Source organism: Nothobranchius furzeri, chromosome 12 (assembly GCF_043380555.1).
Source record: "Nothobranchius furzeri strain GRZ-AD chromosome 12, NfurGRZ-RIMD1, whole genome shotgun sequence".
Lineage (NCBI taxonomy): Eukaryota > Metazoa > Chordata > Actinopteri > Cyprinodontiformes > Nothobranchiidae > Nothobranchius > Nothobranchius furzeri.
In genome coordinates, this window is record NC_091752.1 from 9,286,391 (window position 1) to 9,302,482 (window position 16,092).

At 44.1% G+C, this 16,092-nt stretch overlaps 2 protein-coding genes across 3 annotated transcripts in view; both read right to left on the bottom strand.

Annotated features, from left to right (window-relative positions):
* The window catches only part of shtn1 (shootin 1), a 35,023-nt gene extending 24,269 nt beyond the window's left edge, over positions 1-10,754 (bottom strand). For both annotated transcript variants that reach the window (XM_015975228.3, XM_054734399.2), the window contains exons 1-3: positions 10,473-10,754; positions 8,493-8,545; positions 7,643-7,703 (exon numbers count right to left, since the gene is read on the bottom strand). In XM_015975228.3, the coding sequence (XP_015830714.3) occupies positions 7,643-7,703; positions 8,493-8,545; positions 10,473-10,686 (328 nt within the window). In that variant the 5' untranslated portion in view covers positions 10,687-10,754. The remainder of the gene's footprint in view (positions 1-7,642; positions 7,704-8,492; positions 8,546-10,472) is intronic.
* A 507-nt stretch (positions 10,755-11,261) lies between these two features.
* atp6v1ba (ATPase, H+ transporting, lysosomal, V1 subunit B, member a) overlaps positions 11,262-16,092 on the bottom strand; it is a 44,640-nt gene continuing 39,809 nt past the window's right edge. The window contains exons 12-14 of the mRNA XM_070542230.1: positions 14,483-14,587; positions 14,278-14,407; positions 11,262-11,791 (exon numbers count right to left, since the gene is read on the bottom strand). Coding sequence (XP_070398331.1) covers positions 11,649-11,791; positions 14,278-14,407; positions 14,483-14,587 — 378 coding nt within the window. The 3' untranslated portion in view covers positions 11,262-11,648. The remainder of the gene's footprint in view (positions 11,792-14,277; positions 14,408-14,482; positions 14,588-16,092) is intronic.

A 16,092-nucleotide genomic window follows, 5' to 3' on the forward strand; every position in this document is an offset into this window, starting at 1 on the left:
TTGCAACAAATGCACAAAACAGAGCCGGAGGATATCGAGATGCTTACTCCGATATGAAACTGTGCTAACAGCTCAGCTATTTCTCCGGATATTTGAGATCACCTCACCCCTGTCAAAATACCTACAGACCGGAGGAATGGACATCCTCTCAGCACATACAATGGTCACCACAACACAAGAATCACTGAAAGAGATATCAAGAGATTTCCTAGCTGTCACCGATGCAGCTGCCTGTTTTGTCCGCTGGGCAAATGAAAAGCTGGAGGAGCACGATGAACTCAATTTGGAAGTGGAGGCTGCACTGCCTCAGAAGAGGGTGAAGAGAAAGAAAGTCTTGGCAGGACAGATAGCCCAGAATGAAAGCCTCAGGGATTCACAAATGGTCTATGAGGTCAATGTTCACCATCAGATTCTTGATACAGCCATTGAGGCCATGCAGAGAAGATTCCTTACTCATGGCACCCTGTATGCAGACCTATCCCTGCTACATCCCAAAAACTTCCCCCTTGTCCAAACCAGTGCTCTCCCTAAATCTGAACTTGAAGGACTCAGCAAGTGCCTTGTTGTGTATGACAGCAGGGCGACAGTTACCAGTCTACAAAATGAACTAAAAAACTTGGCACAGCAATGGGACAGGCTGGTACAATCACACTTGGATGACTACACAACTACAGCAGTTGAAGAATCAGATGATCATGCAGAGATAGACATAATAAGAAAACCTGTTCCTCTTGCAAAAGTTGTCCTCTGTGCTGCTACAAAATCCTCCTCAGATGTAATGTGTTGACTCATGCATACCCCCTACTTGGGTTGCATATCTGTTTTTGCTGACCTGGTCCATAACTCAGGTAGCCTGTGAGCGGTCATTTTCAACCCTGCGCTGTATCAAAACCAGACGGAGAAGTTGCCTGTCTGCCAGCAAGCTGGGAGCCTTTATGTTGACGGCCACTGAAAAGGATGTCCTTGTGTCCCTTGAAACTGACAGTGATTGACCGAGTTGCAGACAAGAGTGAATTACTGAAGAAACTACTTTCGTAAGGTGAGATTTATGAAAAATATAATTGTGTTTAAGTAGTGAATTACATTTTGTGACATAAAATAATGTAATTTTTGCTTTGTTTTGTCTTCTCTCACGAGGTTCGCTTGCTGCTTTCAGTTGTTAAAGTTCATACTTGTTCAGTTTCTTTGTCTTGCTACATATTTGAGGATTATCGGAGGGCCATTCAACAGTTCTCCACCAGTACGCACCTTTTATTAGACTTTAGTCAAAAATATCTTTTTGGCATATCATTGGTCCTATTACGAAGCAAGAGGTGTGTAATAATCACTTTTTTAATCCACCTGACTCTTCCTCTTTAAGGCTACCCTGTCCACTGGGCCCCAGGGACGTTCCAAGGAAGTGTCTTTCATTAGTGTGGACTCACAAGCATTTTCCTACATTTGTGAGTTCACTACACTGAACACGCGGTTTTGTGTTGTTGACATTCAACTGGGTAGTTCTTAAGTCCACTGCCTTTACTGTGTGACTGAAATAGATGCAACCAGCCAGGGCTGGCCAGAGGTCTTTAGCTGAACTAAATCTGGGACCCACTTAGGAACATCAGAACTTCTAACAGCATCTCAATGTAGATCTTTTGGAATCGGAGAGGGGGGGGGACAAAGGTTAAAAAGCTATCACAGCGAATTGGTGATTGAGACTGAGATGTATTTCTGAACAACCTGAGCTCAAACACCAAAACTGATGGATTAGCCATCAAACTATGAAGATTATATTTTTATAAAGTAAGCTTAAATGAACATATTTTTTATTTTCTTTGTTTATTAACATTGAAACAGTCAAATGAAGTTTAACACGATTCTTATTAAACTAATTCAAAATTGCACATCTCGTCTCTGTTGCAGTTCAAGAATTTACGGGACCTCGGATGGTTTGGGGGCCTTGTGGAGCGGCTTTATGTTCACCTGCTCTTCAGTGGCTCTGAACGCAACCAACCGTTCTTTCAGTTTGACACATTAGGGCACATTTGGAGTGAAGGTTTGAACTTTCCAGATGTGGAGTTGACATGCATTTCCTCTTTTTGTTGTGAGTACACTGAATAGCGCCTATTTTAATTCTAGAAGAGACCGTATCAGAATAATTTAGAATGCTAACGTAAAACTCTGCTTTCTTCTCGAAGGACCATGCAGCCATTTGTCTCAGTACAGAATAAGCTATGATCTCTCTTTTCACCTGTACATTATTTAAACTACACTGACTGATCTTTGATCTTTCTTTTCTGACTGCCTGTCCTGGTATCTTTATATTTTTTCAGTTGCTGCTTTGATGAATAGCTCTTAATTTCACGTGGATACGTGCTCTTTTACTGAAGGCACAATAATGTTTATGTTTGATTAGCAACTGGAGAGACATCTTTAGCAGATTCTTCGACTTCCACTTTTAACTTCAGGATTTGTGACACTGTGAACATTCTCCCAAGAGTAAAGGCTCTGTGAGTAGTATAGGCTACTGCACTTTCTTTAGATTTTAAAACTACACAGCGAGCGGGAAATATATCGTGGTATGCCGTGTGCCTTTGCAAATCTTATAAATAATCACGGTGGGCTGCCACGGGCAACAATGCCAGGGCCATTTTTTGTTCCCAGTCCAGCCCTGGTCTGGAATCAAGTAGGCAGGAAGGAGGTGGGTCCCATCAGGGACCGCAAGGCAGCCAGAAGTTTGGTCACATGACAACTTCTGTGGATCCGACTTGGTTCAAGGTTTGGCCCTCTGGAGGCCCCGGGTGGCCTGGGGACCCCAAGCCATGACCTGGTAGTTTCAGATAAAATTCACCTGAGAATCGTTTCTACTTGACGAGCAAACACAATAAACGCACTCAGCTAACGTCTCGCAGTACGTGACACTGCAGAGCGTTTCCTCCTGCTGTGGAGGAGCCTCGCTGATAAAATCTCCATCTGACTGGATATTAAAGAAAAAGGAACTAAATGGTTTTCCAGTTTATCTATCATTCACATCATCCCTGCCTTTTTGTTCCCACCTGTCAGAGTTGATGTGCATCCAGTAAAACTGAATGCATTCAGGAGCACGACTAGAATCAAAGCTGTGAACGTATGAAGAGGCCACAGCTGAGGTTGAAGCTGGACGAAGCCTTGTCCCCAGCTGCAGATTTTAAGGGAAGTGATGTTTGAATATTTCTGTCTTAGTAACACAGTTAAAACTGTTCTGTGCAATAAAAATAAAAATAGGAACTTCTAAACATAAATGGTTTTCTGTGATGATGCAAAACAATCATGTGACCTGAAGGAAGGACTCGAGTCTCTACTGATGGAGGAGAGACGGTCCGTCTTATCCCTGACCTCCTCGTGAGATCGGGATCAAACCCAGAATATACTGGAATGATGCTCCTCCTTAGGAGGCGAGGATCTGAGCAGGAGAGGAGCTCAAGAAGATCTGCTGCTCCTTCTCACAAAGGGAGTCAGTGGAGGAGATTCAGATCTGGTCTCCTCCCTCCAGAGGATCATCCAGGAGGAGCTGGAGAGTCTCAGTGGGGAGAGCAAGGTCTGGGTTTGCATCCAAGACTTTCAGGACCCTAACATACATGGATGGATGGATGGATGGATCCATCCATCCATCCACACATCATTCATCCATCCATCCATTCATCTTTCCATTTACCCACTCATCCACTCATCCATCCACCTACTCATCCATCCACCCATCATTCATCCATCTACCTACTCATCCATCCACCCATCATTCATCCATCTAGCCACCCATCCATCCATCCACCCACCCACTCATCCATTCATCTATCCATCTACCCACTCATCCATCCATCCATCCATCCATCCATCCACCCACCCATCATTCATCCATCTAGCCACTCATCCATCCATCCATTTATCCATCCATCTTTCATCCATCTACCCACTCATCCATCCATCCATCATCCAGCCACTCACTCATCCATTCATCTATCCATCTAACCACTTATTCATCCATCATTCATCCATCATCCATTCACTCATCCATCCATCCATCATTCATTCATGTACCTGCTCATCCATCCACCCATCATGCATCCATCTACCCACTCATCCATCCATCCATCATTCATCCATCTACCCACTCATCCACCCATCATTCATCCATCCACCCATCACTCATCCATCAACCCACTCATCCACCCACCCATCACTCATCCATCTACCTACTCATCCATCCACCCATCACTCATCCATCAACCCACTCATCCACCCATCCATCTTTCATCCATCTACCCACTCATCCATCCACCCATCATCCAACCACCCACTCATCCATTCATCTATCCATCTAACCACTTATTCATCCATCATTCATCCATCATCCATTCACTCATCCATCCATCCATCATTCATTCATGTACCTGCTCATCCATCCACCCATCATGCATCCATCTACCCACTCATCCATCCATCAATCCATCCATCATTCATCCATCTACCTACTCATCCACCCATCATTCATCCATCCACCCACTTATCCATCCATCATTCATCCATCCACCCATCACTCATCTATCTACCCACTCATCCATCCATCCAGCCAGCCACCCACTAATCCATTCATCTATCCATCTACCCACTCATCCATCCATCATCTGTCCACTCATCCATCCATCCATCCATCCATCATTCATTCATGTACCCACTCATCCATCCACCCATAATTCATCAATCTACCCACTCATCCATCCATCCATCCATCCAACATTCATTCATGTACCCACTCATCCATCCACCCATAATTCATCAATCTACCCACTCATCCATCCATCCATCCATCCATCCATCCATCCAACATTCATTCATGTACCCACTCATCCATCCACCCATCATTCATCAATCTACCCACTCATCCATCCATCCATCCATCCATCCATCCAACATTCATTCATGTACCCACTCATCCATCCACCCATCATTCATCAATCTACCCACTCATCCATCCACCCATCATTCATCCATCTACCCACTCATCCATCCATCATTCATTCATCCATCCATCCACCAGTTTACTGTGTTTTTCCTATCTAGCTCTACATCTTGCAGCTGCTTCAGACGTCACAGAAACAAGCAGTTTTTTTTTACATTTAGTAATTTTAAATTAAAAATAAAAACATTTCATGTTTCCTTAAATAAATAAGATAAAATTTTAATTCCAGTCTGTCTGAATAACAAAAGACGGTTTAGAGTAAATGATGATAGTGGAAGATACTGACGTCCCCTTTAGGGGACGAGGACGGAGGTGTCTCAGGAGGACGTTAGACATTCTGACTTCAGCTGTAAAATAAATCTCAGTCATTTAAAAATAAATAAAATAAAGTGTAATGCTTAAAGCAGCAATCAAAGCACCTTTGGCAGCAGACAGAAGTAACCTCGGTGAGTTTCCCGCTACTTAACTAATTAATCATTGTGTTTGAGCGAGGTAGAAATTAAGTCTTAGTGCCATTTATGTGGGCCGCTCCTTCCCCCAGTGACAGCTAATTAAGACGTAGATGAAGAGCAGAGCCGGGTGATATCCACGTTCCTCTGGTGCTCTCCTGCAGCAGCTGGAGCTGCTCTCCGTTCCCGCGGCCACAGCCCACGGAGGGACGCCGGTGACTAAATGATATGTTAAATCTAATTACTGGTAGCCACGGTAAATAAACAGAGATGGGAGTGTGTGAGCGCCAGGCTACCAGTGACACGTCAGAACTAGAAGTCTTAATTGTAAGTTTCGGCCTCCCCATCATCATCACTCCATCTTGCTCTCCCGTCTTTTTTGTGCTCGTCTTTTTTAATTTTGCTCTCAGGAGAGACAGTGATTAGCCCGCGCCGACGTGCTGCATAATGGTATCAGCGCCGCCAACAGAGCAGTGAATTAAATTGTATCTGAGGCTTCTGTAAAGCCTTGATGAGGGGGGCAGATGCCTTTGTGGTGTTATCATTATAACACAATGGTCATGTTGTCATCAACCTTGCCATCTCTGGTTGAAAAGGCATGATTGTGTGTTGGGGGCTTTTTCTCCTGTCCTCCCCCACCACCCCCCACACCAGCCACGCTGCCCCACCCCCAGCCGATTCCCTGTGAATAGGAGCAATTTTCTAAGAGCTATGAAATCACGTAATAGGTCCTAATATGCAGCTGCTTGGCACAGAGAGGCAGCCTCTATTAATGCGTAAGTCAAACACAATATGTGTTTTGGCTGCAGCAGCATTGAATCCACCGACACATGGCAGATTTATTCAGATGAAAATCTACACAACTGTCACCATCACAAAGACAAACTATTTGCTCCGTCTTTTGACATGTGGTGCCCTGTTTCATGCTCTGTCTTCCCTAAAGTGGTCGCATCAAAGCATTCAACCTGTAAGGAAAATCGTTCTGCAGGATTGAATGGTGGGCCAAAACATTTGAGGAGTATTTGCACAACTGGGACACAGATTCTCGCTCTGAGAGGAGGTGGGACCAGTGCTCCTGCTGGTGAAAACACGCCGCTGGTTTAGATTGTTTGGAAACAAGAACTAATCAGATGAGGCTTTCAGAATAAGAGCATCAGAATCAGCATTATAAAGATGTTTATCATCAAGGTGGGTTTGATCATCTGGCCCTTCAGATGAACCCAGACTTAGTCAAATGTCTGCACGGTGGCGCAGTGGTTAGCACTGTTGCCTCGCAGCACGAAGGTTGCAGGTTCAAAACTCGGCTCGGCTGTGGCTTTTCTGCGTGGAGTTGCGTGTTCTCCCCATGCACGCGTGGGTTTCCTCCGGGTACTCCGGTTTCCCCCACAGATCACAATATGCCCTATAGGTTATAAATAGTCAGTCGCTTTGGATAAAAGCATCTGCTAAATAAATAAACATAAACATTGTAAAGAGACCTTCTGACTGATGTTCATTTTATAACAGATTACATTAAAATTTCTGTCAGAGTTTTCAGATCCTGGGTCAGCTGACCTCCAGCTGCAGGGTTATCATGTCATAAATATATAAAAAATTTAAAGACTAAGTTAACTTTTTGATTCAACACATCTGCAGCAGTCTCTAGTATAAATGAACACCTTGTGAGTCGATCTCTGGATAAAAAAAAGTGCTCTTGTTTCAGGGACTAGAAGTGAGCCAGAGCAGAGACGAGCAGAATATGGCAGGTTTTGGAGTCTTACTTCCTGACATGTGGACATCTCTCCTCTGATTGGCTAACAGAAACACGACTCTACCACTAACTATGTCTGCTCTGCAACATTGATGTTTTATTTCCACCAGTAACACAAGCCTGGAGGAGTTCTGCTGTGTGGTGGAGTTGCTAATGCTAACAGTTAGCTTCTACTAGCTGAGACGTTCTGCTGTTTCCTGGACTAAACCAACAACAGCCTTCCCCGTCGTGAGTCCAGATGGGTGAGTCCATGAATGTTAAGATTTTCTATCCTAGTTTCACCGTCTGTTTTCTATCAGAAGCTAATGCAGGAGATAGGTGTAGGAGACTATTTTCATGTTCAGCCTGCATGAAACACTCAGAGTGACCCGTTAGATCTACATCCCATTAGACAGAATTCCCACTAGGATCGTCCCTGTATAGGTTTTCCTTTCAGGAGAATCCCTGAAGTGGAAGAGTCGGACTCACCCTGCTGGAATTCATTCAGCTTCTTTACAGCCTCGTCTCTCTCCTCCTCCAGCCTCCGGCACTAGAAAAATAAATAAATAAAAAATGAACTTACAGCAACTTTTCATCACTTCCTCTAATCAGTTTTCTGAATATTCCGGAATGTTCAGAAGCAGCTGGAATCAGACATTCTGCAGTTTCTTCATGGGAATCGGATTTCCTTCTGAGGGAAATGAAGATATTTTTAATTTTAACCCTATAACAGATCGTGTGCTGAGAACAGAATCAGCATCACATGTTTAGAACTCATCTGGATATTTAGATCCTAATAAATACTTTTAACTCTTTCTAATCATTTTAGAGCTACTCAGGTGAAAAACAGAGATCTCTCTTTTTGTTTCACGCTTTTGATTTTTAGGTTGAAATGTTAAAAAATAAAATAAACTAGTTTTAGAACTAAAACCCGACCATTTTTAATTATTAAAACAACACAAAGTAAATCAGCCCACAGCCTGGCCCTTACTTCACATTAAAAGTCTAAACAGCTAAACCTAATTAAATATGTTTATTATTATTATTATTATTATTATTATTATTATTATTATTTGCTCTCCAGTTAAAGTCAACCTGAACCCAAAGATTATATAAATTATAAGAAGTTATTTCTTTATTATTAAAATTTAAACTATAATACAGCTTTTATACACAAGGCATGATGGGTATTGTAGTTGTTTTAATTCTCATTTTTATGCATCATTCTGTAAAACGCATCGAGACTTTTTAGTAAAGAGTTGGACTTGAATCTAAAAAGGAGTTTGTTTGTTCTTCTGATGTATTTTTGTGGGAAGCCAGAACAGATATGAACACTTACCGTGGAGATCGCCGTCTCCTTCTTCTTCTGCAGCTCCTCATATTCCTGCAACGCTGTGGGAAGCAGAGGATGCCAGTAAGCCATCTTCATCCCAGTAACACAAGCACGAGAGGCACAGAGAGCCCGTCTCACACGGAAACTCCTGCAGCATGTGACAGCTGCTCAGCCGGTGATGCTCTGGTCTCGTGCTGCTCGGTAATCTTAGAACAACTTCGTCTAGACGAGCTCAGGAATAAGAACGATGCTGCATTAAACTGCTCCTGGTGTCAGTTTAAACAACACAGGAGGACTTTTACTAGAGTGATCTGGTGATGACCCACATCGTCACATGTTGGACTTTTTACAACTTTTAAAACCTTTTTCTAGCTTGGGCTTCAAGTCAAAGTGATCACACACTCGTCCCCATCTCAGCAATCAGGTGAATTTCTGCCTTCGAAGACACATTAAGGTGTTAAAGGCTGAAGCCCTGCAGCAGGTCTGGTTCTGGTTCTGACACCTGATGATCTGCAGATACAGTTCTGCTCTGACTGGAACCACCAGACCAAGACCAACACCAAGGGTAAGAGTCCACCGACAGAGTTAACAGGTGGGAGTTCACACATTCACACACTGATGGTGGTGAGCTAGGCTCTGGGGCGCACGGACAGAAGCGAGGCTACGGAACATTGGCGCCGCCCCTGACCACCATCATCAAAGCCGGTGAGGCGTCTTGCCCAAGGACACAACAACTGTGACAGACTGAGGGGGACTAGATCCCACAACCACGTTTAAATAAAATGATGAAACTGAAAAATGTATTTTTGTCCCATACCAAACTACAATAAACAACCCAGTCAGTGAACTCAACACCGCTAAGCGCTAATCCAGGCTAGCAAAAACAGATCTTCCCCATTAGAACCGGTACCAGCCCTCAGAACCGGTAGCAGCTCTCAGAACCGGTACCAGCCCTTAGAACCCGGATCATCCCTCAGAACCAGTACCAGCCCTCAGAACCAGCCTCCATCTCCTACACATCTTTGGGGGGCGGATCTGTGGCCCCTCACACTCTCTATTGGACGCTCCTATAGAGAAACCTTACATAAACAAGCGCGTGTACACACACAGGTGCTCACATGGTGCTTTCATAAGTATGGACTTGGGCAAGTTCAACACGTCTTTAGGCTGTGGTTGGCACTTAATGCACTGTGATTTATTATCATGTTTGTTCAGTAAAACAATGTTGATTTTATATTTCCTCGTCAGGTTGATGTAGTGATAGCTTGCTCCTGTTGTATTGTGTGTGCCTTTTCTGCAGGTCTAGAAGCAGACTCTTGTTCATCAGTTTGTTTTTGTGGACCCCCCCTCCCTCTTTTGTCTCTTCCTTTCTCTTTCACCTGTCTCCGTCTCTCTTCGGAATTACAAAGCATTCCAAAACAATAACAATAAAGTATCGGGCGTGACATTAAAAGCAGAGGCTTTGTTGCTCCACCTGACTGTAAATCTGTGGCTTGTCACCAGCATTCAGACATTGATTCGGTGGTGGGGGTGGGGTACCAGCCCTCAAAACCGGTACCGGCCACCAGAACCTGGATCATCCTGCAGAACCAGAACCAGTCCTCAGAACTGGTACCAGCATTCAGAGCCTGGATCATCCCTCAGAACCGGTACCGGCTTCCAGAACCAGGATCAGTGCATCTGGCCCAAACAGTTTTTTCTTCTGTAACTCGTTCATACTGGATCCTACTAAAGGTTGAGGTGGTTTCCTGTTTCCACTCTACTCTTCCATCTCAGCTTAAGCAGAAGAAATCAGCTGAAAATAAATTTGTTTTGCCATTAAATCTCCTACAAGCATGACGCAATAATTAACCCGGTTCTAAGAACAGGAAATAACTCCTCAGTAAATCGGAGTCGTTCTTACGACACTTTTCATTTATTTGAATCACGACATTTTAAAACGGAACCCGGCGCCTAACACCTGGCTGAAACGCTGCAGAACCTTACCTCGGTTCGTCAGGTCCGAAACCACCTGAAGTTTCTCCAACTCTTCTGCAGCCATTACGAGTCTTGAGTCAAAGTTCACCGGAAGTGAGGTCCTCTCGGACGCACCTGGTTCAGGTGCACGGGCTCGCGCTCCTGATAAGGCAGGGCTCACCCCCCTCGGCCGTAAAAGACACGAGACACAGCTGGACATTATGGAACGAGTGGAAAATAACATTTGATGGTCAGGAAGGACTTGATTCAGAGGAAACAAGGCCCACCTGCCGTTCTGAGTCCGTTTCTACGCTCACCTGTTACAGCTTCACGAACAACCTCAGTTCAGAGAAATAGCTTTAACGGCATTGACGACTGAGGACAGCTAGATCAGCTTCAAACGGTTAAACCGATTATATGTTTAAGTAACCATCATTAACTAAAACATTTTAGTGGTTAGTTTTCAGTGGACAGGAAATGAGCTAAATGTCTAAAAGTCTTAGTGTTTTAATTTCTAATAATAAAGACGGGCAACAAGTTTTCACATATAATTTAATTTATTCACAGACACAAAACATGTTTTCACACAGAATATGTTACCGCACACAGCTGGGAATGTTTCATATACTTTTATAGACTTAACAAAACACAGATAATGTAAATTTACACCATTTTCAGAGAGGAAGCAAAAGAAGCAAAGGATTGTGGGAAACTGGACCTTTTTGATCTCCACTTGTTTCAGGTTGGAGTGAATTTACTGAAGGTGTTTCCTGTGGAAACGAGCAGCTTCCTGTCTGCGACCCGTCAGTAAAATCACCTTCAGCTCTGAAAGTTACATCTTTCTTCTCTTTTCCTCGTGGGATCGTTTATAGAACTTAATAAAAGAGGAAGAAGATGAGAATAGCAACACGAGCCGATAAAAAAAGACCAATCTGAAATGATCAGGATGCAATCAGAAGGTTTTAGAACCACCAGAAGGTTTCATCCACACTTCAGAACACTGATACACTACAGAACATCTACACACCAGGGACACCTCAGCTCTGTGCTCCTTTAGGGTGGTGGTGGGAGGGGGTGTCATAGGAAAAGTGGGACTGAAGTTTGGGATGAGTAAAGGCTGGAGAACACCTGCCTCCGACTCACTGGAGGCAGTCAAAGATGCAGGATAACAGGAAGGTGGGGGTTGGGGGAGGGGCTTGGACCCCCTCAGTGGCGGGCGGAGGAATCCCTGGGGTAGAACTCAGCCAGAGTGCTCTGAGGAATCCTCTTGAGCATCTCCTTGGGGAAGATTCGCAGTAGCTGCCATCCGATGTCCAGGGTTTCATAGACGGTCCTGTTGTCATAGGGACCTGGGGGGGGGGGGGGGGGGGGTTTCCAGACGCACACATACTTAATATCTGGGGTTGTTAAACACCACAATGATAGAAATCTGTTGCTTTATTTCAGGTCATTATTAAATTAATATGAAATACACTCTGTGCCTGTCACAGTAAAATATAAATTATAAAGAGAGAAAAGTCAACTTGATCCACATTTCTGTTTTCATAGGAACTGGTTTCAGGAGACCCGGCACCTCGAAGACCAGCACCAGTAACCGTAACGACGAGTCCGATTAATAGAGTAAGCTCCTGGAAGCTAACGTTCAGACTGTTTCTATTAGCAGGTCACAGCGAGCCCTCGGCCGACGGGAAAGAGGATTTCGTTCAAGTCGCAGATTCCAACCAGGATTGGGTTTGTTTAGCCGAGAAACGAAAATCACTAATGAGGCTCAAAACCAGCAGATGAAAGGATGAAACGAGACGATTTCCTCAAAAGACTAAACATAAATTAAAAAAAAAAACTTAAGGTCTCAGAATCCTTCTCGCACGCACGCACGCGCGCGCACGCACACGCACACGCACACACACACACACACACACACACACACACCTCTAGTAAACCTGACTGAACTCATACTTTAGCTGATTATTCATTTCTGTGACTTTCCGGGCGCTCCCTTCTCAGGTTCCTCTAATAAAACCTAAAACCTGCTTGGAGACTAAAATATTCCCGTTTCCACTTCCCATTCCGCCCATTTTCCACTGGAACCCCTCAGAGCTAAAAGAGGAAACTCAACTTGTTTCTACTTCCTGGTAAATGTTTTCAGTCACTCAGGAAAATAAAAGCTTCACACGTTCAGAGTTTCCAGTGAAAAACATAAACACACATAAAGTCCAGAACTTCCTTTATTATTATTACGGTTGGGCATCATTTGATTTTGAACGATTCTGATTCCATTTCCTCGTTTCGATTCCGGTTCCTATCGATTCCTGATTCTTTGAAGACATGACATGCTTTACATGAGCCAGCTAACCACAGGTCCTACTGGATGAAATAATCTTAACTTCAACATGAATTTTAACTCTATGAACAACAACATCACCTTCATTTAGACAAAAACATGTTTTGGAGAACAAAAGAAAAAGACTTGCAGCACAACCAGTGTGTTTGTTTCTGACCACAATCAAAGTGTGGAAGAAGCCTCTGGGATGAGAGGCTAAATGTCTCCAACACATCCAGAAACATCCAGCTGTTTTCAGCTAAAACTCTCAGGATGATCATGTCCAGGATGACTGAGAACTACACCTCCATGCTGCAGCAGCTTCAGTCAGAACAGGAAGAGAAACTTAAATGTAGCTGCTGTCAGTAACAATCTAACAGATTTAAACATTAAAACTCTCAACAGAAATAGTTCAGAAAGGAAATAAAAAATATTATTATTATTATTATTATTATTATTATTAATTGTGGCAGAAGCAGGCGTGGTCCACCACAGAGAAGCTGCTCTAGCATGATGACTTTAATTATTCTACAGGTTATTGTTCAGCCTTCTGACACACACACACACACACACACACACACACACACACACACACACACACACACACACACACACACAGAGTGTTGGTGAGTGGCTGCGTCTGACTGCTGACGCTCCGTGTGTGTTTTTATTTCTGCAGTGAGACAAACTCACCTCACACCGTCCAGAGTTTGTTCTTTAAAGCTTCCATTAAATCCACCGTGTTGACGTATTTAACAAGTCTCCTCTACGCTGCGGGAGTTAAAGTTTACATCACGGAGTAAAAGTTCGGCGCGTTTGTTTATATCTGGGGGGGGGGGACTCGGTGCTGCACACAGAGAGCTGGTGTGATCAGCTCTGGAAAGCGTTGATCAAAATTTGCAGATCACGTTTATTTTTCACGGAGATCGGCCGCGGATTCCTCTTCCGTCAGCATACTAGGAATCGAAAACAAAAACTTTGAATGATTCCGGGGAAAACTAACAGTTGGAACCGGTTCCAATCGATGCTCGATGCCCAACCCTAAAATTTATTACAGGTAAAACTAACCGCCTCAAATCGCAGCATCCGTCTTTATTTACTAATTATACTAAATTATTTATAATGTCGTTATTTTTATATGTTGCTGTTATTTAGAATTAAAACCTTTGAATTTTTACTTATTGCCTATAAAACTATAAACTGTTGCTTTACGCTGTTTATTACAGACTCAAAAACAAAACCTCGAATAAAAGCTAAGATTCAGGATATTTAATCCGGGCACAAACACCAGAACTGCTGCTTCGTGTCTATGAAGCTCAGATGATGTTCAGACCCAGATCAAAGATGCTGGAGGATCTAAAATGATTTAGTGAGAGTGGAGAGGGTCCATGGCTGCTCATGTCCTCTCATTTAGTCACTAAAACTGTTTTCTTATCTGAGCAGGAAAACTACAAACCTCTGCAGAGGAAGATCTGCCACATTTGACTTTATAATCAAATAAAAACATCTGCTTACCCTGGGCAATAAAATTCTTCTCAAACTTCTGCAGGAACTCCAGGTAGAGCAGGTCATCTGAGGTCAGGGCCTCTTCTCCAACCACAGCCTTCATGGCCTGGACGTCCTTACCAATGGCGTAGCAGGCGTACTGACACAGAGACACATGTTAGCATAAACGCTAACGCTAAACCCGCTAACCGCCACATGGAGGGCAGGAAGTTACCAGCTGGTTGGACACATCGGCGTGGTCCTTCCTGGTCATCCCTTCACCGATGGCAGACTTCATCAGACGAGACAGGGAAGGCAGCACGTTAATGGGGGGGTAAATCTGAAAGGCAGGAGAAGGAAGGTGGTGATTTATTCTCATCAAAGGCAGGGATTAAAAAACCTCATCTTCCTCATCACCGATCCTCAAGAATTAGGAAAAAGAACCAGCCACAAGCTGCTGATCACGTTTATGTATGAACTGCTCCGGAGCATACAGGCGTGTGTTAACATGAGCAGCGACCTTAGAGGAGAAGCTGTTGCTGCCCATAAGTCCCGGAAAGGGCAAAGTTCAAGTCTAAACTATTTGTAATCCAGAGAGATTATCCTGAAGTGGAAGACACTTAGGTCATCTGGCCGTCTCGGGGGGGCGTTACTCTTTTGTTTCATGATGATAAACTGATGTTAAATTCAGCTAAAAAAACAGGGAGGAAGCCTTGGTTCATTTTAAGTTACAGGAGATCTTGTTTCCTATCTGGTCCTCCAGAGACAGCATGGACATGAGGGTTACAGGGTGAGGACAGGTATAGGACAGGTTAGTGCAGTCACACAGCCGAGCTGGAGGGGGACAGACGCTGTTCTTCTTTATATTGCAAGCTTGTGTGTTATGAACATTACAGCCAGCGATCAAAACAACAGCAACAGAAGCAGCAAGCAAACCCCCCCCCCCCCCCCCCCCCCCCCCCCCCGTCCGGCCCTCTTGCTTCTGGGTCTTTTTTGTGAGTGGCCCTCGGACCATTGAGGACCCCTGTACTAGGGGCTTGTCTGCTTCTTGGGCCCTTTTTCGAGGGCTGTCTGTTCAGGAGATTTGTGCTGCAGCAAGCTAGGCTTCTCCACTTGCATTTGCATGCTTCTATAAGCTTGATGTCTCGGCCCCTGCTATGACCCACATGATTCTGGGTGTGGGGTCCTCAGCAGGCCAAGACGTACCCCTGTAGGTTGGTGATCGCTGGATAAGCTGTCTGGCAATACGGGAGTCTCCATATCCCATAGTGCGACATCGAAACAAATGTTAAGAAAGAGAACTTTAGGTTGCTGTTGTAACCCCGGTTCTCTGAGTAACATGAGAGTGATGTCTCACCAGACAACCCTTCTTGCTGGGCGAAGCGAGAAGAGGTGTTTATCTTGAATGACGCGTACGTTGGGACGCTTGCTACTTATAGTAGCAGGTGACGCGTACGTCACGGTCACTGACCAATCAGGATTGGCATATTGCGATAAGTGCTTCTGAGGAATCCGTGGAGGGGCGTATCCCATAGTAAGACATCTCACTCATGTTACTCAGAGAACCGGGGTTATGGCAGTGACCTAAAGTTTTGTACTTGTAGGCTTGAGTTTTGTACTTGTAGACTGGAGTTTTGTACTTGTAGACTGGAGTTTTGTACTTGTAGACTGGAGTTTTGTACTAGTAGACTGGAGTTTTGTACTTGTAGACTGGAGTTTTGTACTTGTAGACTGGAGTTTTGTACTTGTAGACTGGAGTTTTGTACTTGTAGACTGGAGTTTTGTACTTGTAGACTGGAGTTTTGTACTTGTAGACTGGAGTTTTGTACTTGTAGACTGGAGTTT